At 45.9% G+C, this 23,977-nt stretch overlaps 1 protein-coding gene across 1 annotated transcript in view; it reads right to left on the bottom strand.

The window, feature by feature from the left end:
* Positions 1-14,476: 14,476 nt before the first annotated feature.
* The window catches only part of KLHL25 (kelch like family member 25), a 61,319-nt gene continuing 51,818 nt past the window's right edge, over positions 14,477-23,977 (bottom strand). Inside the window, exon 2 of the mRNA XM_073568734.1 lies at positions 14,477-23,974. Coding sequence (XP_073424835.1) covers positions 22,196-23,965 — 1,770 coding nt within the window. The 5' untranslated portion in view covers positions 23,966-23,974 and the 3' untranslated portion in view covers positions 14,477-22,195. The remainder of the gene's footprint in view (positions 23,975-23,977) is intronic.

Raw genomic sequence — 23,977 nt, 5'->3', positions numbered from 1 at the left:
ATTGTGCTCCTGCCCTGTACGAGCGTGTTGTCTTCCACCGCTGCATCTGTCGGCTTGCGGCGTCACATGGCGGTGGGTGGGTTGTCTGGGTTTGCCCCGGCTCCTCCCCCCGCCTGACGCCGCCGCTGACTGGCGTCCCGGTTGGCTTGACAACGCGGCCCGTCATTTCCGGGTTAGGAGCATCATTTCCGGCTTTGCGGCGTCACTCAGCGGTGGGCTGGTTGTCTGGGTTTGTCCCGGCTCCTCCCCCCGCCTGACGCCGCCGCTGACTGGCGTTCCGGTTGGCTTGACAACGCGGCCCGTCATTTCCGGGTTAGGAGTATCAGTTCCGGTTTGCGGCTAATTTTTGCCGCTCGCGGGCTTTATAAAGATGCCGATCACATTACCAGTCACAGGCCCCCTGAGGAAGGAGACCGAAACGCGCGTCGGGGTAGACGTGCATGCTCCAGCTAACAGCGGTACCTCTGTGCTATCCCTTGGAGGTAATTTTACCATTGGAAGAAAAAACTCTTTAATGTTATATGTTTATCCAGGGTACACAGGTACTATTATTATTGTTATTAGGTGTAGATGAGGGTCTTGTCTGTGGAAGAATTTTTGCTCCTTAATGATATGTTATTGATATTCATAGCAGACATATTATTCCCTCTATATGGTACTGTCCGTTGCCTGGACATGCATGTCGATTTTTGATCGTGGCGGTGAGCCGCTAGCCCACCCCCTTCTTTCCCCATATCTTGGTATATGTTTTTAATCGTTTTCTAATAAAATAAATTATTTTGTTATATATTATTATTGCCAATGTATCATCTTTTGTTGAGCTTTATCTGTATTTCGATGATAGGCGTATTTAATCCATATGCACATGACCTATGAGAATTATTGGTAAATATCATGTGTATTTGTCTGATTTGTTGGTTATTAAATAGGTGATTAAGCAATTCCTTCAATTCAGCCACCTGTGTCCATTGACCTTCATTTAGGGTTACCTGAGGGTTCGCCATATCTATAAGAAACGGTTTTAGCCAGGATCAAAACTAGGGGGGGGGGCAGAACCTCATACTGTTCCGCAAAATCTCATACTGCACACCTCAGCTGCTGCAGAACCTTATTCTGCACACCCCTACACTTGAAAATAAAGGCTGCACCTTAAGATGTGGTGAATGCAGTCTATTTATTCCAACTATCAATTGATGTTGATGTGTTACTGAAGACGAGCAATGCCTGTCCTGGGCGTCCTTTTGGGCAGTTATGAGGTGTACCTGACTGGTGCTAAAAAAAAAAAGTGTTAGTCTGTGTGCTACCCGGCTTTCATTCTTTTTGGCAAAGATAAGATATGGATAGACAGATATGGATAGATAGAGCAGATTTCTAATCTGCTTTTGCTATTGAAAACATTATGAGCTCAAAAACCTTTTAGGTGATGCGGTTTTTTAAAAAGCTGATGCTTTTGCAGCTGAAAAACGTATCCTCAAAAAACGCAGCAAAAATGCTGTGTGTGAATGTAGCCTTAGATCAGGAATAGAACAGCCATTTATAGGACATTTCATAACTTTCCCAAATGCCTATGAAAAAATATTCAGCACATTCTGCATTGAACTACTGTACCCAATTTATTATATATTTAAGGAGTCGGACCATTTAATACCGACTCCACCAAAATGAGCTCCGACTCCACAGCCCTGGATGCAGGCCTCCTCTGCTCATCAGGCTTCATACACCAGTCAGGGCATTAATGCCCTAACTGGTGGGTGGCCCTGGGGCCCTGGCGCTGGGGGCCCCGTCGCAGCTGCGACCCCTACAACTGCGAATGTTACGCCCCTGATCGTGTGTATACTTGGAGCAACATCAAGGCAGGAGATAATACTCCAAAATCCACATTAAAGAGGAGAAAACATTACGGGTGGTTTGACACCTAATCCGAGTGGTTGGGCAACCCCAATGCAACTGGCAAAAAGGAATGTTCGCTTTTCTTCCCCCGAATATGTTATGCCAGAAAAAAACACTGAAATGTCAAGCAAGGAATCATTGGAGCCGGATGAGTATGAACAGCATAGCAGATTTTCAAAAAACGGTCGTGGACCGGGAGGCAGGAAACAGAGAGGTTTTCCAGGACGTCCACCTGACAGCACCATGGAGGATGTCCTCCTCCTCCTTACAGGGACAGGAAAAGCACACGAGAGGTTAAAAGGTCATGTCCCACCCCCTCTCCCTCAGTGTTTTTCCTGTCCCTGCATGAAGGGACACACGAGACTTACCGGAGAGGCTCAGGGGATCGTGCGGCCAGTCCAATCCTTCCCCTGTCAAGAGGTTCTGGGGCCGAAACTCTCCAAGAGGGGAGGCCCTCTGCTCCAAAGACCAGGAGCAGGATGACGCTCCTGGAGGGAGCCGTTCCTCCCCAGGGGAGGCTCTCGGCTCCAGGATTAACCACCATGCAGGCGATGGTCGGCTCCCCGTACGCGGCTGGCCGAGCGGGCACCGGCAGGAGGATGGCGTGGTCGGCGTCGGGAGGAAGGAGCGGCGGCTCCAGCAGGCCGCAATAACAGGCGGAGATCGGCTCCCCGCAGGCAGCAGGCCGGGCGGCCACCGGCAGGAGGTCGGCGCCGGGAGGAAGGAGCTGCGGCTCCAGCAGACCGCCATAACAGGCGGAAGTCAGCTCCCCGCAGGCGGCAGGCCGAGCGGGCATCGGCAGGGGGACGGCGTGGTCGGCGCCAGGAGGAAGGAGTGGCGGCTCCAACAGACCGCCACAGCAGACGAGGGTCGGCCCCCGCAGGCGACAGGCCAAGCGGGCACCGGCGGCAGGAGCAGAGCGCGGTCGCGCTCAGGTGCAGCCTGGGCAGGAAGTGGAGGAGGCGGCCTATCACGAGAGTTCGCGCGTCATGTCCGATGACGTCACACGCCAGCCTTGAATCCCAGCGCGCGCTCCTGAGGTCCAGATCGCTCTGCAGAATCGTGCAGGATGGAAGGAAACGCTCCAGCAGGTGGAGGGGTAAGTGCGCAGGGCGCAGACCACCCTCCCCAACAGCCCAGTTCTGAGTAGGTGCCCCATTCTGTATTATTAGGAGAAGGGAACCCCGGCTGAATCCCCCTCTGGGGTGAAGGACCCGGCAAAAGCCACCTCCAAATCGGTCCGATGCCCTGTATGTAGGATAAAGCTGCCAGACACCTATAACAAGACCCTATGCAGACCCTGTTCCTCTAGGGTCATAGGCGAGGAACAGCCATCCCTCCTTGCTGAAATGAGATCGCTGATAAGGGAGGAAGTTCAGGCCTCTACAGCCAGCCTCGCACGGCGTCAGTCCCCCAGCCCAGGGCCGAGTCACAAGCGTCCAAGTGGGAAGCAGACCCAGTTTCGGAAGCAAGCCCTAGTGAGGAGTCTGACTTCCGGGAGTCCGATCAGGAGGAAGAAGACGAGATCCTGGGGGATAGACAGGATCAGAGCAGGAAGTACCTGTTCAGACTGGAGGACACGGATGAGTTGGTCCAGGCAGTCAGAAATACTGTGCAGATAGAGGAAGTCCCTAGACCACAGTCCAGACAGGACTTAATGTTTGGAGGACTGGTGGCCCGGAAACATGTAGTGTTCCCCGTAAGTGAACACATCAAGACAATGGTCCAGGAGGAGTGGAAAGAGGCAGAGCGTCAGTTGATACTCTCCCGAGACTTTAAAAATAGACTGCCTTTTGATCCCAAGGAAACACGGGCATGGGAGGAAGTCCCTAAAATAGATGTTCCTGTCGCCAAGGTTACCAAGAAGACGGCCATCCCATTTGAGGACTCATCAGGTCTCCGAGACCCGATGGATAGGAAGGCGGACGTCTTGTTAAAGAGAACATGGGAGACGTCGGCGGCTCTTATTAGGGCCAACATAGCAGCCACCTCGGTGGCCAGGTCTATGTTCTTGTGGATGGGGCAGTTGGAAGAACACCTAACCAACAAGACCCCTAGATCAGAGATCCTAGCATCACTTCCTCTCATGAAATCGGCCACGGCGTTCCTGTCGGATACGTCGGCTGAGTCAGTGAGGTTTGCAGCCAGAAACAGCTCCCTCTCTAATGCGGCCTGAAGAGCAGTCTCGCTTAAATCCTGGTCGGGGGATAACGCTTCTAAAACAAAGCTATGCGCCATCCCCTTCTCGGGTCTGAGGGTATTTGGTCCAGCCCTAGATAACATTCTAGAGCTAGAGTCCGAAAAAAATAAGGGATTCCCAGAGGAAAAACCCAGACGGCCCCAGCCCTTTCGGAGAGGCTCCTTCTCTAGGAGACAGACTGACTTCAGGGGTCGGGCAAGGTCCAATAGAATCTCCTATAGGAGCTCCTTCAACCAAGGGGGAGGAACAAGGGTCCCCTCTTCAAATCTAGATCGAGGAGGCAATGACGCCATAGGTATTGGGGGGAGACTTCGCCACTTTGCAGCAAATTGGTCCCGAGTCACCCACAATCAGTGGGTCCTCAGAACCATCGCGGAAGGCTACAGTATAGAGCTTTATTCGCCTCCCCCCGACAGATATATTGCCCCCACTGTCATCCCGGAGGACTCCGCAATGTGGATGGACCTACAGGACATGGTCAACTCAAAAGTCATAGTACCAGTTCCCCTGTCGGAAAGAGGAAGAGGGGCACTACTCTTCCCTGTTTTCGATCACAAAACCATCCGGCAAGGCCCGCACTATCATAAACTTGAAACCACTGAACGCCTGGGTCAGGTACAAGAGATTCCGAATGGAATCGATCCGATCCGCAATCCTCCTAATAGACAGGGACACCGTCATGTGCACCCTAGACCTGAAAAAGGCATTCTAGGTCCCTATCCATCCATCATCCCAGAGGCTACTAAGGTTTGCGGTCAGTTTACCAGCCCGGACCTGCCACTTTCAGTTCCAGTGTCTTCCATTTGGGTTGGCTTCAGCTCCCAGAAACTTTACAAAGCTGGTGGTGGAGGTGGTAGCCTACCTGAGATCAGGGTATCGTGATCATTCCATATCTAGACGACTTCCTACTGGTGGCAAGATCCGAAGAAGCGCTCATTCGAGACAGAAACCGAGCAACTACCGTAATGGAGTTCCTTGGCTGGGTGATCAATTGGGAGAAGTCGGACCTCAGGCCAGAGACCAGGAAAGTATTTCTCGGAGTCCTTCTAGAATCAGCCGACAGAATATCCTGGCTACCCGAGCGGAAGCAGAGGACTATTCAGGCCAGAACCAGAGACCTGTTGAGGCGTCAATGCTCCGTAAGCGAGGCAATGGAGGTCTTGGGCCTCATGTCGGCCTGCATCCCATGTGTCCGATGGGCCAAATTCCACTCGAGATCATTACAGAGAGAGATCCTCGCAAAGTGGGACAGAAGTCAGACGTCGCTAGACAAACCCCTAAGGTTGACAGAACGAGTAAAGGAGTACCTTCGGTGGTGGACACAGTCCAGAAACCTTCAAGTGGGCGTACTATGGACAACCTCTCCATACGTGGTAGTCACCACAGATGCCAGTGCGTGGGGATGGGGAGTCCACATAGAAGGGAAGATCTTCCAAGGAAAATGGCCAGTAGACATCAGGACCAGATCCTCCAATTTCAGGGAGCTCTTCGCGATCTGGGAAGCGTTGCGGCGAAACCAGTCGGTACTAAAGAATCGTCACGTTCGCATACTATCCGACAATACAACGGCAGTGGCATTCCTGAAGCACCAGGGAGGGCCCAGACATCAACCACTACAGGCCCTGGCGGGAAAAATATTCACATGGGCAGAACGAACAGTCCGATCAGTGACCGCAGTACACTTAGAAGGTTCCCAGAACCAAGTAGCAGACTACTTGAGCAGACAACAGATCCACCTGACAGAGTGGGAACTGAACGTGGAAATCTTCAACCATCTTTGTCAGCGTTAGGGGACCCCCAGTATAGATCTTTTCGCAAGCCGGAAGAACTCGAAGGTCCCCAGATTCAACTCTCTGAATCTGACGGACCACCCGGAAGGCATAGACGCCCTGAGTCAGACTTGGGGAGAATCCCTCTCTTATGCGTTCCCACCACTGGCCCTCTTACCGGCAGTGCTCAGGAAGATACGCGAGGACCACGCAACAGTGATGTTAATCATGCCATACTGGCCGAAGAGAAGCTGGTTTTCCCTTCTAGGAGCCATGACAGTAGGGAATCCAGTCGAGCTACCCCCGTAGAAGGACATCATCCACCAGGGCCCGATCCACCACCTGAACCCAGCAAGACTCCACCTATCAGCTTGGATCCTGAGAGAGACATCCTGAAGGCAAAGGGGTTGTTGGATCAGGTCATATCCTCCCTACAGGCCAGTAGGAAACCGGTGACATCCGCAATCTATCGAAAGATATGGAAAAGATTCTGTCTGGAGGGTGGCAGGTCCGATCTCGTGGCAGGCACCCCTGACCTCCCTAACATACTAAGCTTTTTGCAGGCAGGGTTTAACAAAGGCCTTAAGCCCAGCACTCTAAAAGTCCAAATTTTTTCCTTGAGCGCCTTCTTCGATTACCAGTTAGCTTCCCATCCCTGTGTAATAAGATTTATAAGAGCCACGCAGCACCTGCGCCCCACGATTAGGCAGCTCACCCCGCCTTGGGACCTGGGCCTGGTAATCAGGTTTCTCTGTACAGACCCCTACGCTCTCGGCGAGAAAATAACCATCTCTGCTCTCACTCGTAAAACGGCCTTCCTGGTAGCCATTACCACGGCCAAAAGAATAGGGGAGATCCAGGCCCTGTCCACTAAGGACCCATATCTCCAGATAAGAGATGACCGTATAATCTTAAGGTTAGACCCGACATTTACCCCAAAGGTAGCCTCTTCTAAAAAGTTAAACCAGGAGATAGTGGTACCATCTTTCTGTGATAATCCCCGTAATAAAAACGAGCAGCGTCTTCACTCACTGGATGTGAGGCGGGCAGTTCTAGACTATCTAGAGGCCACAAATAGCTGGCGCATCGACCCAAACCTGTTCATCCTCTTTGGGGGGAAAAATAAGGGGAAGAAATCCTCTAAGGCGTCCTTCGCGCGCTGGATTACCTCAGTAATCTCTGACGCCTACCAAGCCGAAGGCGCCAACCCGCCAGATTCCATAAAGGCCCACTCTACGAGGGTGGTATCGGCCTCATGGGCCGAACGGGCGGGGGCCTCGGTTGATCAAATATGTAGAGCAGCAACCTGGGCCAATCTTAATACATTCTGCAAGCACTACAAGCTTGATGTGTTAGCTGGTCAGCAGACCGCATTCGGGAGTTCTCCAGGCGGTAATCCCACCCTGAGGAGGTGCTTTGGTACTCTCCATGGTGCTGTCAGGTGGACGTCCTGGAAAATAGGTATTGGACCTACCGGTAATGTTTCCAGGAGTCCATCCTGACAGCACGGGTAGTTCCCTCCCTGTTATGTTATACTATGTTGTATTATGTTATATCATATGCTGTAATATGATTGTTTCATTAAACTGTTACTAGCATCATCCACCTTGTGGTACTTGTTAAATCACTGAGGGAGAGGGGGTGGGACATGACCTTTTAACCTCGTGTCTGCTTTTCATTACCGGTAGGTCTAATACCTATTTTCCAACAACCTTACTTCGCCCGGAGCCACAAAAGACGCAATCAGTAATTGATTTGTCTGCTGGTTTCCTTCCCTTCGATCATATCCGTGTTCTAAATAAAGATTTATCTATTGCACCTGCAAAACGTGCAGATCTTTCAGCTACACTGAGGGATGAGAATAAATTTGTCAGAAATATGACGGTCAAAAGACATTTTTATACCGACAATATGCCTAGTACATCATTTGGCAATTTTGAGGATCTAATATAGAAGCCTGTTCCTTGTAAAGTCTTTTCATTTCAGGAGCAATGTGCTGACTTGGCACTGGATCACCTGCAGTCAGATGCTGGTATGCTCACCCCTCTAGAAAATTCAGTGGAGGAATTTAATATTTCTGAAATTCATCAACGAAGTGCATCTAATCCATCATTCTATCCCATTCAATCTAGGTGTGATAATATGGATCTTTTTCAGAAATCAGTACATCAAGAGGTAAAAGCCTGTTTAACCAATGTGTCTGTGATTACTGCTATTGATAACCTGACTAGTAGACAATGCGTAGCCAGGAGAAATTTGCAGAAAAATGACAACATAATTATCCGTCTATCGGACAAAGGTGGGTCGATTGTGATCCTAGACAAGGGTCTGTACGAAAAAGAAATAAATGTGATGCTTTCCGATTCTGATACCTACCGTACACTAAATAGTGATCCTACTAAAAAGTTCCAATTGGAACTAAAAAGCTTATTAAATGAAGCTGCGGCATTGAATATCATGTCAGTTAAAGAGTCAGAATACATCTTCATACAGGACCCTGTTACCAATTTTTCACAGCTTACCAAAACTTTATAAAGGGGGATTTTTCACCTACATTCCGCCCTATAGTGTCCGGTATAGGTTCACTTTGTGAACATCTTTCAGCAGGGGTCGACAGGTTTTTTTCTCCAGCCTCTTATGAATTTCACTCCATCTTATATAAAAGATTCAAAGTTTTCTGTGCGTAATTGATGGTTTGAAATGGTCTGATGACTATGAATGTATAACCAGCGATGTAAAATCTCTGTATTCGTGTGTGCCGCATGAACGGACTGTTCAGGCGACCATAAGATATCTGAGAATGTATAGAGAATTGCCATGTATGGTGACTGAATTTATTACTTCTACTATTTCAGTCTTACTATCCCACAACTATTTTTGTTCAATGGGCAATTTCTTTCTACAGATCCAAGGTTGCCCTACGGGAGGTAAATGTTCACCTGCACTGGCAAACATCTATATGGCATCATGGGAGAAGGATTTTCTTTTTTTCAGTGGAAAATCCTTTCTCAGAGGCTAGAATTTGGACAGGTCGTAACATTGAGGATCTGATAGATTTAGATGAAGGAATTGAGGGTAAACTGATTAAATTTGCTGATGACACAAAGCTAGGAGGGATAGCTATTACTAGAGAAGAGAGAGAGAGGATTCAAAAAGATATAAATAAACTGGAGAAGTGGGCAGGAACTAACTTAATGGTTTTTAACAGGGAGAAATGCAAAGTACTACATCTGGGCAATAAAAATGAAAAAAGCATATACAGAATGGGAGGAATAGGGCTAAGTGACAGCACATGTGAAAAAGACTTGGGTATACTAATAGATCACAGACTGAATATGAGTCAACAGTGTGATGCAGCAGCAAAAAAGGCAAATGCAATTCTAGGCTGTATTAACAGAAGCACAGTCTAGATCACATGAAGTCATTATTTCCCTCTACTCCTCTTTGGTCAGACCTCATCTGGAATATTGTGTCCAGTTTTGGGCACTACATTTTAAAAAAGACCAACAAACTGGAGCAAGTTCAGAAAAGAGCGACCAGAATGGTTACCGGTCTGCAAACCCTATCTTATGAGGAAAGGTTGCAGGATTTGGGAATGTTTAGTTTGCAAAAGAGAAGACTGAGAGGAGACTTATTAGCTGTCTACAAATATCTAAAGGGCTGTCACATTGTAGAAGGATCAACTTTATTCTCATTTGCACAAGGAAAGACTAGAAGTAATGGGATGAAACTGGATGGGAGGAGACACAGATTAGATATTAGAAAAAACTTTTTGACAGAGTGATCAATGAGTGGAACAGGCTGCCACGAGAAGTGGTGAGTTCTCCTTTAATGGAAGTCTTCAAACAGAGGCTGGACAGACATCTGACTGGGATGATTTAGCGAATCCTACTTTCAGCAGGGGGTTGGACCAGATGGCCCAGGAGGTCCCTTCCAACTCTGATTCTATGATCTTTATTGTGCGAAAAACTAAAATAAACTGTGATGCTTTTTTTTTTTACGTACTTGAATAATAATGATCGCAATTTAATGTTTATTTCAGAGAAAAAATAACACTACTTCTTTCTTGGATATTCATTTTGTGGGTAATAAAACCACTGGAAGAACTGACACCAAACTCTATTGGAAACCGGGTGCAGGTAACACTCTTCTGCATGCGTCAAGTTCACACACAACACATTTAATTAAAAATCTTCCAATAGGGGAATTTTTTAGAGCAAAAAGAGCTTGCTGTACAGAGGAATCTTTCAAATCTGAATGTGATCAATCTCTAAACGATTCAAACAAAGGGGTTATTCAAAAAATGTGATAAAGTGTGCCGAATCCATTTGTAATGAGAAGTCCTGCAATGATTGCCTTTTTAGGGCTGGGATCACACATGTGAGAAACTTGGACATGCAGCCGCACACTCCACTCCCGAGTGCCAGGTATGCGAGACTCGTCCGAGTTTCTCGCATGTGTGATCCCGGCCTAAGGTAACCACTGGCCGTATACCAATTGTTTTTTCTACCCCTTGCTCTACAGATTGTAATGACATTGTGGCCATAGTAAAACAAAATCTTCCATTATTACAACAGGATAAAAAATTTGGTGTCTGTGTTAAGTGGAGGAGTTAGATTTGTAGCTAATAAATTTTCCCCCAGTACATTTAATACAGTAAACCAGACCTGGGCAAAGTGCGGCCTGTGGGCCACATCTGGCATTCTGGTTGTCTCAGTCCGGCCTGCGGACTTAGACAGCCGTGGGGCTGAAGACCAGAGGCCCACGGGCTGCACTGTATCCGCTCGCTGTCTCCATCTGCGCTGATTTCTTTGGTGGGGAGGGGCCTCCAGCCACTTCCTCCACCAATCAGCACGTGAAACAGCTGACGCGATGATGTCATTTCAATGCGTCAGCTATGTACTGTGGAGAGTCAGCGCACCGAAGGCAAGGAGAGAACCAAGCACTGGGAAACGGGACCGAGGTATGTTTTTTTTTCATGTGTACGGGATGTTTGGATGGTCATGGTGGTGACATGCTGTACATGGGGAGGTTGTGTGGGCCTCATGCAGTGTATAAAGGGAGGCAGTGTGGGGCTCATACAATATACAGAAGGGCCTGTACGTGAGTTCGAACGATATACAGGGGGATGTCAGCATGCTTAATTCTGCTCAATATCAAGTGATATATTTTAATTACATTAATTGTATTGATATTAATGTTGGCCTATTGGTTCGGCCTCCACAACAGTCACGGTCTCTCATGTGGCCCCTCGGGAAAATGAATTGCCCACCCCTGCTGTAAACAAACATACTTGGTTGGATGTACAAGGCTGTTATAAAAGAGGCTTACCTAGATGTAATGCCTGCAAATTTGTCATGAAGTCACAGGTTTTTTTCTTCAATGCATGCAGTCAAAAAGTATGACAGTCTCACATTTTTAATATCATAGCCGAATTTTCCTCTATCTAATAGTTGCTGGTGACTGGACTTTCCTCTGCTTGTGTATGTTCAGTCCCTAGCTACCTGGTGCTATCATCGCTGGAACACCACCAGCATAAGAGGCAAGTACAACTGGTATTTTACATGGGGGAATATAGCGATAGAGAAGGGGTTGTCGGAGTAGTATACAATCCCTTTAAAAGAACACATTGGCCCCTATTAGTATCGGTGGATTATGTGCCAATATTTTAGGTGAAGGAAGATGGTGAGAATCATATTTGGAAGTGTCGGTGTGCCGACACTAGAAAGGTACAACTGAGTCACACAGGTGTTGGGGAGCCATACTGAGAAATGCACATGATCAAGAACAAGACAAGTCAGGGTTTGGTAACAGGTTTGCTTTTTATTAGTGCGTGACATAGCATCATTCACATTGCAGTAAATTACAACAGAAATGATCCTAATGTTTATTAAAACCTCAGTGGTTCCTACTCTATATCTAATGTAAACTGTCAGAAGAGTCAGACTCGGGTGCGAGCAATGACCTGTGCTGTCTCTGGTACTCCCCATCTAAATGGGGATCGTCAGCTGGGGATATTACAAGAGAGAAAAAGATTCAAAAGTCATTGAAAACAAATCTATAGATTTCCAAAATTCTAAATAAAACGAACAAGACAGAGGTTTCAGATTTGTGAGACTTTTGCCAGTTACAAAGTATCAGCGTCATGTGGAATGTCGGACATTCTGGGTAATCGCTTGTCCGTAGCTGGAGATCATTTGTGTTTCCTCTTTGCTCCTCCGTTTCACTGCTCTCTCCATAGTATGGTAACTATAAGAAGACACTTAATGGTAACGTGTGCTTATATCAAGATAACAGTGCGACTCGCCCATTCAGGAGACGGTCCAGTAGAAAAGAGATCTTATAAAAAAAGGTACATGGAAAAGAAGGATAACACTGGCTTCATAAGAGGATATTAAAAAACATAGAAAATGTTACTTGTAAAAAGAGAGGCTTTCTTCACCGAGACCTGGAAAAAAAAATAGTTCTCACCATGTTACCTTAGAACTACAAAACAGAATCCCCTTTACAAAGGTTCAGTATATACAGTGGCATGAAAAAGTTTGGGCACCCTTGGTTAAAATTTAAACATGCCTAAAGAACAAAGGAAATGTCATCTCTATCTTTAGGCCTTTTAGAGATCATTTCGTGTTCAACTTGCTTAACTGTTCACCATAACAGTAATTTTGAGCAGGGGTGCCCAAACTTTTACATGGCACTGTATGTAGCTGGTAACAGATTCTGGGCCCCATTTAACTTTGAACGAAAAACACAACTTGAGTAAGACCAGACTCTCATAAAGTGTGTCAGATTGACTAAAGTGGCCCACTCTGTTTAATAGATGGTGTAAACCTTACCTACCGGCTCCAGATTTACCAGTTGGCCTACTCTGGTTTACTAACTTACACCAAATTCTGGCCCAATGACTGAAAGCCCTCCTGTCATGCTCATGCAGGTGGATGAAAGCCAAGACCGGCTCCAGATTTTCTACTATTCTGATATACTTAACTACGAATAAGATTTCCCAATAGGGAAAGACTGGCTGAACCCTATAAAAAAAAAAAAAAAAAAAAAAAAAAGTACACATACAGTGACCAGGAAAATAAAGGTTTTCAGGCCCACTGCAGAAATGATCCTGAAGAATTTTAAATTCCAGAAAGCAAGTCCACCCCTCTAGTCTATAGGATGTGGTTGGGAGCACAACTAAGCTCTGTTCTAGAGGTTAGGGGCAGAGAATAACGCTAGAGCTGTGGCTAAGAGCAGTTCTCCTGGTGGAAAGCGCCATGTTCTCTGGCGCACACAACCCTTCAACCCATTTGTTTGCGCTTCCTATTTGTCCACATTTTCTAGTCCCCACCAAGGTCGCCCTTCACAAGTAATCACCGGCAGATACATCACTGCCTCCAACAAAAAGTATTCACATTTCCTGAAATTATGCAGGTGCGAACAGTGTAAAAAGGGGCAACCTTGTGACCGTAGACATCAGAGAGAAATCTTCTGTCAATTTATCAGCTTAGTTACTGCTAGCTGATTAATTAGCTGCATTTGTAAGTCTAGGATCACACATTCTTTCCCACAAGGATTTTGAAGGGGATCTGCTCCAAAGTCTTCATCAAATAGCGCTCAAAGAGTACTGCAGGGGGTTTCTGATGCGGATTCCATTTCAATAGTCTTATAACCTAACTTGCCCTTGCCCATACATCTTGTACTGTAAAACTTCACGAAGTAAGCTCAGGTTTCATTGGCCAAGAGCCGGAAGAACTAAACCATAAAGGAACTCATGCAGGCATCGAATTTACTTAACGGATCCTCTAGATTAAAGGCTCAATGATGCAAACAAATCCTTCAGCGCTCTGGACACACTGGCTATTAAAAGACAAATCTTTGAAAGGTCTAAAGTCCGCACTTCATGTTTTTGGTAAGGCTAGTTTCACACTAGCGTTTATTTCCTACGGCGCCGCTAAGCCCCGCCCCCTCCGGCTCCCTGCCCGCCCCATCCGGTCATCGCCGCCTACTAGCGCACATGGGCGCTTGCGATCTGCGCACCCTATCTTTAGCATCGGGTGCGCAGATCGTGCGCTGGCCGTGCACTAGCAGGATTTTGCCGTGCGCTGCGCACTTTTGAAGGTGCGCCGAGTGCGCTGAAATGCAACATGCTGCGTTCGGCGCACCTTTAAAAGTGCGCAGAGCAAAATCCTGCTAGCGCACGGCCAGCGCACAATCTGCGCACCCTATGCTAAAGATAGGGTGCGCAGATCGCAAGCGCCCATGTGCGCTAGTAGGCGGCGATTACCGGATGGGGGCGGGGCTTAGCGGCACCGTGCGCTGCAGGAAATAAACGCTAGTGTGAAACTAGCCTAAATCTGCTCTACAGATGTGAAGAACATCCATTCATCTATTGCCAAGACCAATGCAAGATGTCGTCCCCTGGCACTACTAGAAAATATTGATGGCCAACAGCCGTCATAATATTTCTCTTGTAATTGATCTCAGAGTCTAATATGGCCTGTGATTAGCAACTGAACCTTTTTACGAGTCTCTACCAACATCTACTGCAACCAGCTGATGTGATTGCTAGATCTCCTCCGACAGTCTGTGACCTCTGCCAGTCAGTGACCAAAGATTAAAGGAGTACATGACACAAGGTGGTAATATAAACAAAGATTAATGTATACATTACTTCTTCTAGACAAATTACATTTGCCTGGGTGTGCATTATGTAGGGGCAGAGACCGTGATTCCAGTGCTGTATCACATACTATCTGCAGTTTTGATAAAATTGCTTATCTGCTGTAGATCTTCTACCAGTTCTATGAATGCTGAGCTCTGTATAACCCCACACGCACCATTGTTTGGCAGCTTTCTGCCTATGCACAGAGTACACAGAAAGCTATTAATCAGTGGAGGTGGCAGTGTTATACAGTGCTCATGTGTATGGAGGACTATACAGGCAGAACTATAAACTGATCTGTTCTGTAGGTTTGTTCATAAAATTAAATATGTATTTAAAGAATAACTATCATTGTAAATACGTCCGCTTCTTTCTCCACCCGGACTGATTATTCATTTTCAAAATTCTCAATTCCCTGAAATAGGAGGAGAGGACAGTGGCTACCGATAATATTCTATGTAGACGGGAGGGTCTATCCCGCTGGGTCCAGGCCTTGGAGGTGACTGCCCGTCAATGTCACGACCTTATGATGCACACTCCCTGGATGCGGCCAGAATTCTTAGAAATGTGGTGTGCAACAGTGGGGGAAGACAAAATAAATAAGGGACTGGATGACGAACAGCGGGGCGAGTACTGGTTTGTCTAAAAAGAAAAATAAAAAAAGACCTTCTGACATGCAGTGCAGAGGCCGAAGATGCCACTTGCGACTGTGGAAAAGACCCGATGAGTCCGAAGAGCTCAGCGCTCAGGTATTAGCATTTTTTGTAGTGATGAGGGTGAATATCGAACATTCATAACTATGGGGTTGTTCACAAGGTGAATGTTTGTAGGTTATAAGTCATATATACAGCATAAAAGAAGGTCTTTATTCTAATCTGCTGTCACTTACTAGGACAGGAAAACTTACAAACGTTTGTTGACTGATCCTAAAAAATGAAACAATTGGTAAAAGAGACAATATTCAGGATGCTACACTCCACAACATTGAAATTGCAAGAAAATAAAGTCATGAAATTATGGAGATCACAGGATGATTGACATGGTAATGATATGCAAATACCACACAAAATGGAAGTAACATTTACAAAACATCTTCATTTGGTAACAAAATGAGAAACCACTTGCAGAAACACACCTCAGTATCCTATCAAGGTTATTATTGCTTGTCTGAGGAATATTCTGCCATGCTGAATGCATGTGAGCAAATCATCAAGATCCTCTGCTGGCAGTTCCCTTTGCAATTGCCGACCAATGCCAATCCAGTCGTGCACATGTCCAAAGATGTTGCAGGCCAAGGTAGCACATTTAGGCCACACAGGCTGCTCATCAACAACATGCGACATAGTGTTTTGTTGATAACGGCTCATGGGACACTTTGGAGAAATGGCAGTACCACTGGTGCCACTAACAAATCAATCTAACACTGACCTACTAGTATACCAGACATGAAGACTAAAGGAGTCAGGCTACCAAACCTCACCCTATAATCCCATGAGTAGGATCGGGATGACCTTTCCTTGCGAAAGCTTCTTTATGGTGTTGTCCACAGTCTTCAGAACAATCTCCGGCTATCATTGAATCCAAGATAAAAGTCGGAATCATTGCTGAAGAAGACAGCTCTCCATTCCGGCCTCCATTGCTGTGTTGCTCTTCCCTATGATAGCCTTCAAGAACAGGGGTGTGCAGCCAATGGAATTTGTGGTTGGATGTCTGGCTCTTAGTCCAATGTTGTGCAATGTTCTGATAATTTGTGCTAATGTGATGTCCAATTTCACTTGGTGTACCAAATAGATCAATTGTGGAACAGTAGTACAGCCAGTGTGTCCTAGGTGCCATTTTACAACATGACAACGCTAGGTTGCAAGTTGCTCATGTTCATGTGGGCAGGCTGCAGGCCATGGAAGCACATATAGGTCCATTCAGGGTGTTCTGGGCAGGTCTCCCATCGAGCACATTTGGGACATCATTGGTTGGCAATTACTAAGGGTGCTTCCAGCAGTGGATCTTGAAGATTTCTGTGCTTAAGTGGATTTAGTGTAGCAGAGAATTCATCAGACAATTAGTGACCTCATTTAGTGCATGCTAAGGTGTAAGTGCAGGGATTTCTGCATGTGGCGCTCATAGTTGGTAATACAAATGTGTGTTTTCCATAATTCCACATAATTTCCCTCTTTGTGCTTCAACTTCAATGTTGCTGAGTAGTATGTGACCTGTATTATAACTCGTTTAGACACCAAAAACTAAACCGGCAGATCCCATAGACCAGCATTTTTCAGTAGCCGTAAGCCCAGTACCCCCACTCAAACTAATGGCACCATAGCACTTCCAAAACTATAATCAAATTCTACGCACAGAACGAGTATGTACCAGTCAACATTTCTGTGGCTTCAAAACTACAACGCACAGGATTACTTGCTACCGGTAGAAACACGTATGCCATTCTCTGGCATAAAACTCATAATTCTGACCAAACGTTGACTGTGCCCCATTCTCATATTGTATTGTCACAGAATTTTGCACTGGTTGACTAATTTATTTGGACATTTTTACTGATTGAGGCTTCGCTTACTCCAAAAATTGGCATAAATTGCTTGTTAAATGAGGACTTCCATCGATATATATTCCCAATATTACCACTACAGGTGCGGAGTACAAGCTACGGCACCTTTCTCTTGCCAAGAAATCTCAGCTTTCAGGGAATGTGCGGCTGTGATTTGTGAGTTTCTTTCTAACAGGATTAATGAAGTCATGAAGCAGCCAACTGATTACCATTATAGCGGCTAAAAATGTCAGAACCCTGGAAATGATCACGACGGAGCCAATGCCAGGAGCAGCCCCGTAATGGCCTCCAGTCCTGGATTACCAGTAGGAGAATCCACAACGCTGGCTCAGCTAAGAGGTCACTTTTCCTACACATCATCTGTATCTGCATCATTTCCAATTCAACTAATTGGGGCAACGGTAAGATCAGTTCCCTTCAAATAATCAGTTTTGCTTTCCGCAGCCATTTTGGCAGACAGCCCTTATAATGATGAAAACCACAATCTGTTCAGGCCTTGTGATTTATCTCCGATTTTTATTATTCCACATTTTCAATAGGTGAAACATGATATAACTACTAACCCGCAGTCTGCTGGTCTAAGAGATTAGGAAAGATCGCACAGTGATGGTTTGCTGAAAATGAGATTTAAAAGAAAAGGATGTTCTACCAGCTGAAGCACAGACCAGATACTGCCAGGTTGTGGACCGACAGCCGATACCTCATAATGCGCAGCATTCAGGTAGAAAGGGCGGTGAACCAGCCGTTACTTAGATTCGTAAATCAAAACCCCTGGCCAAATTCCACTTTAGAGACCCCCTTTATGAGCTAGAATGGCACCCCCCGTTCCTGGCCGACAAAAGGTCAAAAAAAAAATAAATAAAATAAAGACCGAGCGTTGTGCTGGCTTCTGAACAAAAACTTATTTAAAAAAAAAAAGTGGATGTGGATCCAGATGTTATTTTAATGCAAGCCATTGACATTATGAAATACATCTTATAAAGACCTGATATAGTTGGTGTACTTCTGAAAATCCATGTATATAATCACAGAATCACTGTGTATAATCTTTTATTAAAGGGAATCTGTCACCCCATTTTTCGAGTATCAGCTGCCGGCACAGCCATCCCGGCGGCTGCGCACTGCAGGACTCTGCTCTGCCCTCAACAGGGCAGAGCAGTGCGCCTGCGCAGGAGCCGCAACAGGCAGCAAAGAAGAGGACATCACCGTTAGAAGATGGGAGGCACCAGACCGCAACACCCATTGGACCAAAACCGGACCCCGACCACCCCGGGGTGAGTATAATCTAACTCATTTTTCAGGTTACATCAGGGGCTTATCTACAGCATTACAGAATGCTGTAGATAAGCCCCTGATGGCGGTGCGGGCAGCTGATACTCGAAAAATGGGGTGAGATTCCCTTTAATGTATGCCTCCCTGACATCAAACTGATCATTTTTTATTCCATCTAAATAGAATAACTATAATCTGGTTAGTACAACATTGATTTTCAAAATTAGTACACCAGCGTCATTAGGTTTAAAATCGAAATATTCAAGTGAGGAACGTGATTCTTTGCACTTTCCCCACCTTCCAGAACAATGATTTACAGTGACCACGTAGCTGAAAAGCTGCTCACCATTGCATGTGGAGAGGGATGGGGAAAGGCGCATGGAAAAACCACTTTCCTTCCGAGTATACCAAACTATGTCCGGGGTATTATCTCATCCTAGCAGCCAGATGGCACAAGGCTTTATGTTATAGCGTTTAGGCTACTAGGAGCACGGAGCCCACATAGCACAGCAGATAACCCCGCTACTCCATTTATCAATCTATAGACCACCCCATGCTGTAGTGTTGAATTTCTCACATATACAACTAAATAATAAAGCTGGAAAACTGCGCACGAAAAATCCTGTTCTATTGGTTTAGAAAAGAATTCACTTGACAGTGCTGCAGTTTGTGCTTCAGAGCTGATGTTCTTTCTAAAGCTGCAGTCTGGGCATTTCCCAGATACAGCCCCAGTCTTGGCTATAGGTGGTGCCGTAGTATTGCAGCTCAGTCTTATACCTGAATGGTGCCGAGCTGCATTACTCAACGCTGATCCCAAGACCATTTTTCTGATGTCCGACAATGCTTTAAGGTTGTTACTCACTGGAGGGCACATGGGGTCTGTAGCTTCTGCCACGGCGCAGCACTCCCATAGTACATTGCATTTATCTGGCCATGAACAGAAATCTGCATGCGGACAATAAGTCAGCAGCCACGTCTTCCCTCATCCTTGTGCAGATGTTCTCCATCCGCGATCACTTCTATCAGGGTACATGTATTGCTTCTAGACTCTGCCATATATCCAGAAGTCTCTATAACTTGGTGCCTGCTCATAAAGTGACATTTATCACCTGCCGAGTCAGTGAAGCCAGGGGACGCAGCATCGGATCAGCTTTGCTACATGGAGCTGTAAGGATCGTTACATTCTAAAATGGACAGCGATTCATCGCACACTCTTTTAGATATGCAAATTTATTTTACGTGAAAAAAAAAAATCAGACGTAAAAAGGTGCAGGAATAAGCGGCAAATTGTTATAACGATTTGTCCCCTCCTGGGTCTTATTCATAATGCCGCTGAATACAGGATGTAAATAGGCGGTCCCGCGCATTAAGCGGCGCAATGAAGACCCATGAGGGGTTGTAACATAATTTGGCACTTATTCCTGCGCCTTTTCATGTCTGAGCATACTCCTGATTTTTCACATGGGAAATAAATTATTTCGTATCTAAAAGGAGTGTGCAGTGAATCTATCTGTAGACTTCAGGGATTATACATCCCACTTCACCAGTACCGCAAACTACTCAATAGAGCATACGCCGATTTATCTTCAGAGATTCTAAATGGAGTCAGTTCGGACAAAATAACGGTTCAAACCGGCACCTGATGCACGTTTGGAGTGGCCAACAGCTCACTGCACCTTCCCATCTCCTCGTTTTAAATCCATCTCTACCCTCCTGCCACATGTAATCCCAGAGCTGTCAATCAAGGAAAAGTTGGGCAGAAATAGATGGGAAAACAAGTACGTGGGAAATTGCACTGCCCCGTTTGTCCAAACCAACCATGGGCCCATGGTGCACCCTTAGGGTATGTGCACACAGTGCAGATTTTGGTGCAGTTCTGCAGCAGATTTGGCCCTGCAGAACTGCAAGTGATGTACAGTACCATTTAAGGCTATGTAAAACAAAAACCGCTGTGCACATGCTGCAGATTTTTCCACGCAGAGTTAAAACTGCAGGATGTCACTTGTTGTGCAGTTTTTCATCTGCTCCATTATAGAAATCTGCAGGTGAAAACTGCACTAAAACTGCAGGTAAAACGCAGGTCATTTTACACGCAGATTTAGCAAAATCTGCGTGGAAAATTCCATGGCAGAATCCGCCCCGTGTGCACATAGCCTTTGGCTATGTGCACACGTAGTTTTCGGTGGTGCGGATTTTGGAAAAACCGCAGGACAAAAAGACCTGCGGTTTCACATCTCTACAATGGAGGTGTGAAACCGCAGCGGATTCCACACAAACAATTGACATGCTGCGGATTGTAACCCGCGGAAAAATCTGCAGCATGTGCACAGCGTTTTTGGTTTTACCATTGGAAACAATGGTACTGTAGAATCCGCACCGTGTGCACATAGCACAAAATGATTGGCCACACTCAGGCTAACAGATTTGTTTCAAAGGGGCTTTTGTCACTTGACACATTTATAGGAATCCGCTAAAGGGGATATAGTGGGTACACCTGCACCCCACAAGCAATATATTCTGTACACTGTAGGCAAGTTATACCCCTCATGGCTCAGGCTCATCAACGTGCAGAGAGATCCATCTGATTGCTCCTTCTGCCTTTAATACATTTATTCCTGTCTTGATAAACTACTTAAATTTCACAATATTTCAGCTAATGAAAAGATCTTCACCCCGATACGTATTATAAACCTCAGACTAATTACTGTCTTTTCATTGATACTTGATTAACTTGCACTGGTGACATTCCTAGAGGTGGTATCACCGGTTATGTATTCTATTTGGACAAACATTCTATTAAAGAAGCTCTCCCATGTAGATATATGTGCAAGTAGTGTATTAATTCACTCCCCTTCTGCTGCTCTGCCCGGTGTCCAACGCCATTCTGCTTCGCTTCTCAGGGACACCACCATAATTCCGACTAGTCGGCTCACTATATGCTTTATACATGAGCTGTAAGGCTTTTTTTTTTTTTTTTTTTTTACAATGAAAGCCTGAGCAGCCTTGTTCTGATGTGCCACTTACATCCCAGGTCCTGCAGAGCGGTGACGTCAATAAGAGGAGAAAAACGGGTGCTGAATACCGGCAGAGACGGCGGTAAGTAGGTGTATATGCGTGCATCCATACACATGGAAGTGCTTCTTTAAAAAGCTGGGTACGGTCAGGGTGTGTGCACACGCTACGGATTTTGCTGCGGTGTACAGTACCATGATTCCCTATGGAAATCAAAAACCGCAGTGCAGACGGTGCAGAATTTTCCGCGCGGATTATCTGCGGTTTTCAATCCGCAGAAGGAATTGACATGTCAATTCTTTCTGCGGATTCCCCTGCGGTTTGCCATCTCCTCCATTGAGATGAAAAACCGCAGAGCAATCCGCAGGTCTTTTGACCTGCGGTTTCACCTGCGGATTTTACAGAATCCGCACCTAATCCGCAGCGTGTGCACACAGCCTCATATGGACAGATAGCTGAGCCATGACAGTTACTTCACCACATTGGTTATTTTGTCCATCACTACGAGACCTGAAGAGCTGCTAAAAATGGCCTATAATGCTCTCTGCCAGTATTCTCTCTTTTTTAGTATGTCATTCTATGTGCACAAAGTCAAGAAAGCACATGTAGAATTATTTACATTCAATTCCTTCACCTGGAAGAACAGGACTTAAGGGGAATCCCAAATCCCCTTTAACAAGATGGCTGCCGCACGGTCAAGTGGCTGATGCTTTTACCACAGTAACTTGGCATTTTGTATAACCACATAACAGACAAATCATTGACTATATGGTCGAATGCCACTGCTGCACTCGTTTACCTCTGTGTGACACAAGTAATAGTCCTTCATCAAGTCCATCATCTTATACAGGTAAGTGTTTCCAAGTGCTCACAAAAGCTGTAGGTATAAGTGAGTAAGGCACCGTAGTGATGCTATTCCACGAGTCGGAGATTGGATCATAACAGTCCAGGGTCTTGCACCTTTGAGTACCAAAATAGCCCCCAACCACATAGAGTTTATTTCCCGAGGCTACAGCATGGCAAGACATTCTTTTGGCTGTCATGTCGCCAATTCTTGTCCACTGATCTGTTTCACTGTCAAAGCGATAGGCAGAGGCCGCTGTAAATTCTGTGTCTCCTCCCATTATAAAAATGTGACTGCCCATTACTGCAGCAGCAGTATAGCGCCATGGTTGGGGGCATTCAGCCTTTATATTCCACCTGTTTTCAAAGGGGTCATAACACTGCACTTTAGAGACCCGATCTCTGTGTATACTCGTCCCTCCAAAAACAAAGAGCTTCAATTTGGCACTGACCACAGCGGCGTTGCTTACACCATCCCGCAGTGGTGCCACCATTGTCCATTTATTTGACAGAGGATCATACCTTTCTACTTGCTTTAGAGAAACTGAAGGTGATGCAGGGAACACTCCGGCCACTGCTGTATGTCCACCAACTACATAAAGGCAGTTTTGTAACTCCGCTGAGCCATGCCCAAACCGGGCGATGAGCATTGGTGCAGCTTTTGACCACTCCTCATGTACTGTATCATAAACCCACACATCTTTAGATACCCCATTCTCAGAGCCCCGTCCACCAGTCACGTACACCTTACAGCCAATGGCACAAGCACTAAATTCTTTTCGTGGGCTTGGCAAGTCAGCTTTAGGAATGATTTCTTTAGCCTTGTGGTCTACTTGGAAAATTTTGTCACACATAAATGTTTGGCCCCCTAGAATAAGTAAGGTATGCCCTGCTTTTCGAGGCTTGGCGCATAGACTAGTCACCACTCCATCATTCTGCAGTATCTTTCTCTTGCATTGAACAGCCTCCTCCATGATTACTTTGCTCCTCTCATCAGCCATTACCAAGTCTTCACAAGCAATGGCTTCCTTCAGGGATTCAGAGGGAAGCAATGCCAACCTGAGGTTCTTTAATAATTCTGGAAAATAATCTTTTCGTTTGTCCAAGTCATACTTAGCCCATTGAAGAACAGCATTGAAGACCACCTGCTCATCTTCAATCTCAAGTTCATCACTGGAAACCAAGTTCAGCAAGAGGTCTTTGGAAAGATTATTAAAGTCTTCCATCTTATGAACTATTTCAAAGTTGACCAAGCACATTCGAAAAGACAACTCAAACAATCTACGGCATTGGTGGGCATCAGACAGCAGTAACATTCCCAAACAATTTGAGGGATAAAGGTTTTTCTCTAAAAACTCTGAGGCAGCATCTCGTACATCATGAAACTGAAGCATGTCTCCAGCTTCTAGCAGAGACTCTGCATTTTCTTCATTAATTATTATTTTAGATGAGTAAGCAAAATCAAGTAAGAGTTCCAGGACTTCAGGATGAAGACTGTCATGAAAATTCACAGTGTTATCAAGGCTTTCCCTCAATCCATGGCTGAACATAGCCTCAAAGTACTGGCTGCATGCTGCCAGTACTGCACGATGGCATGGGAATGCCCGGTCACCTGCCCATAGTGTGACATCTGTAAAAAGTTCCTGCTTTCGCATTGAATTGAGATGGGTTAGAACACAGTCTGGGTGACCAAGTTTGTGATACAATGAAATATTCATAGACCCTGTACTGGACCGTGACTTGCGGTTTTCATGGACGCTGACTGACATGATCCAAAGCTG

This window comes from Dendrobates tinctorius, unplaced genomic scaffold (assembly GCF_039654945.1).
Source record: "Dendrobates tinctorius isolate UK_male_01 unplaced genomic scaffold, ASM3965494v1 ptg000022l, whole genome shotgun sequence".
NCBI lineage: Eukaryota > Metazoa > Chordata > Amphibia > Anura > Dendrobatidae > Dendrobates > Dendrobates tinctorius.
The sequence above is the reverse complement of the archived record's forward strand: the minus strand, read 5'-3'. Positions and strand labels throughout refer to the sequence as shown.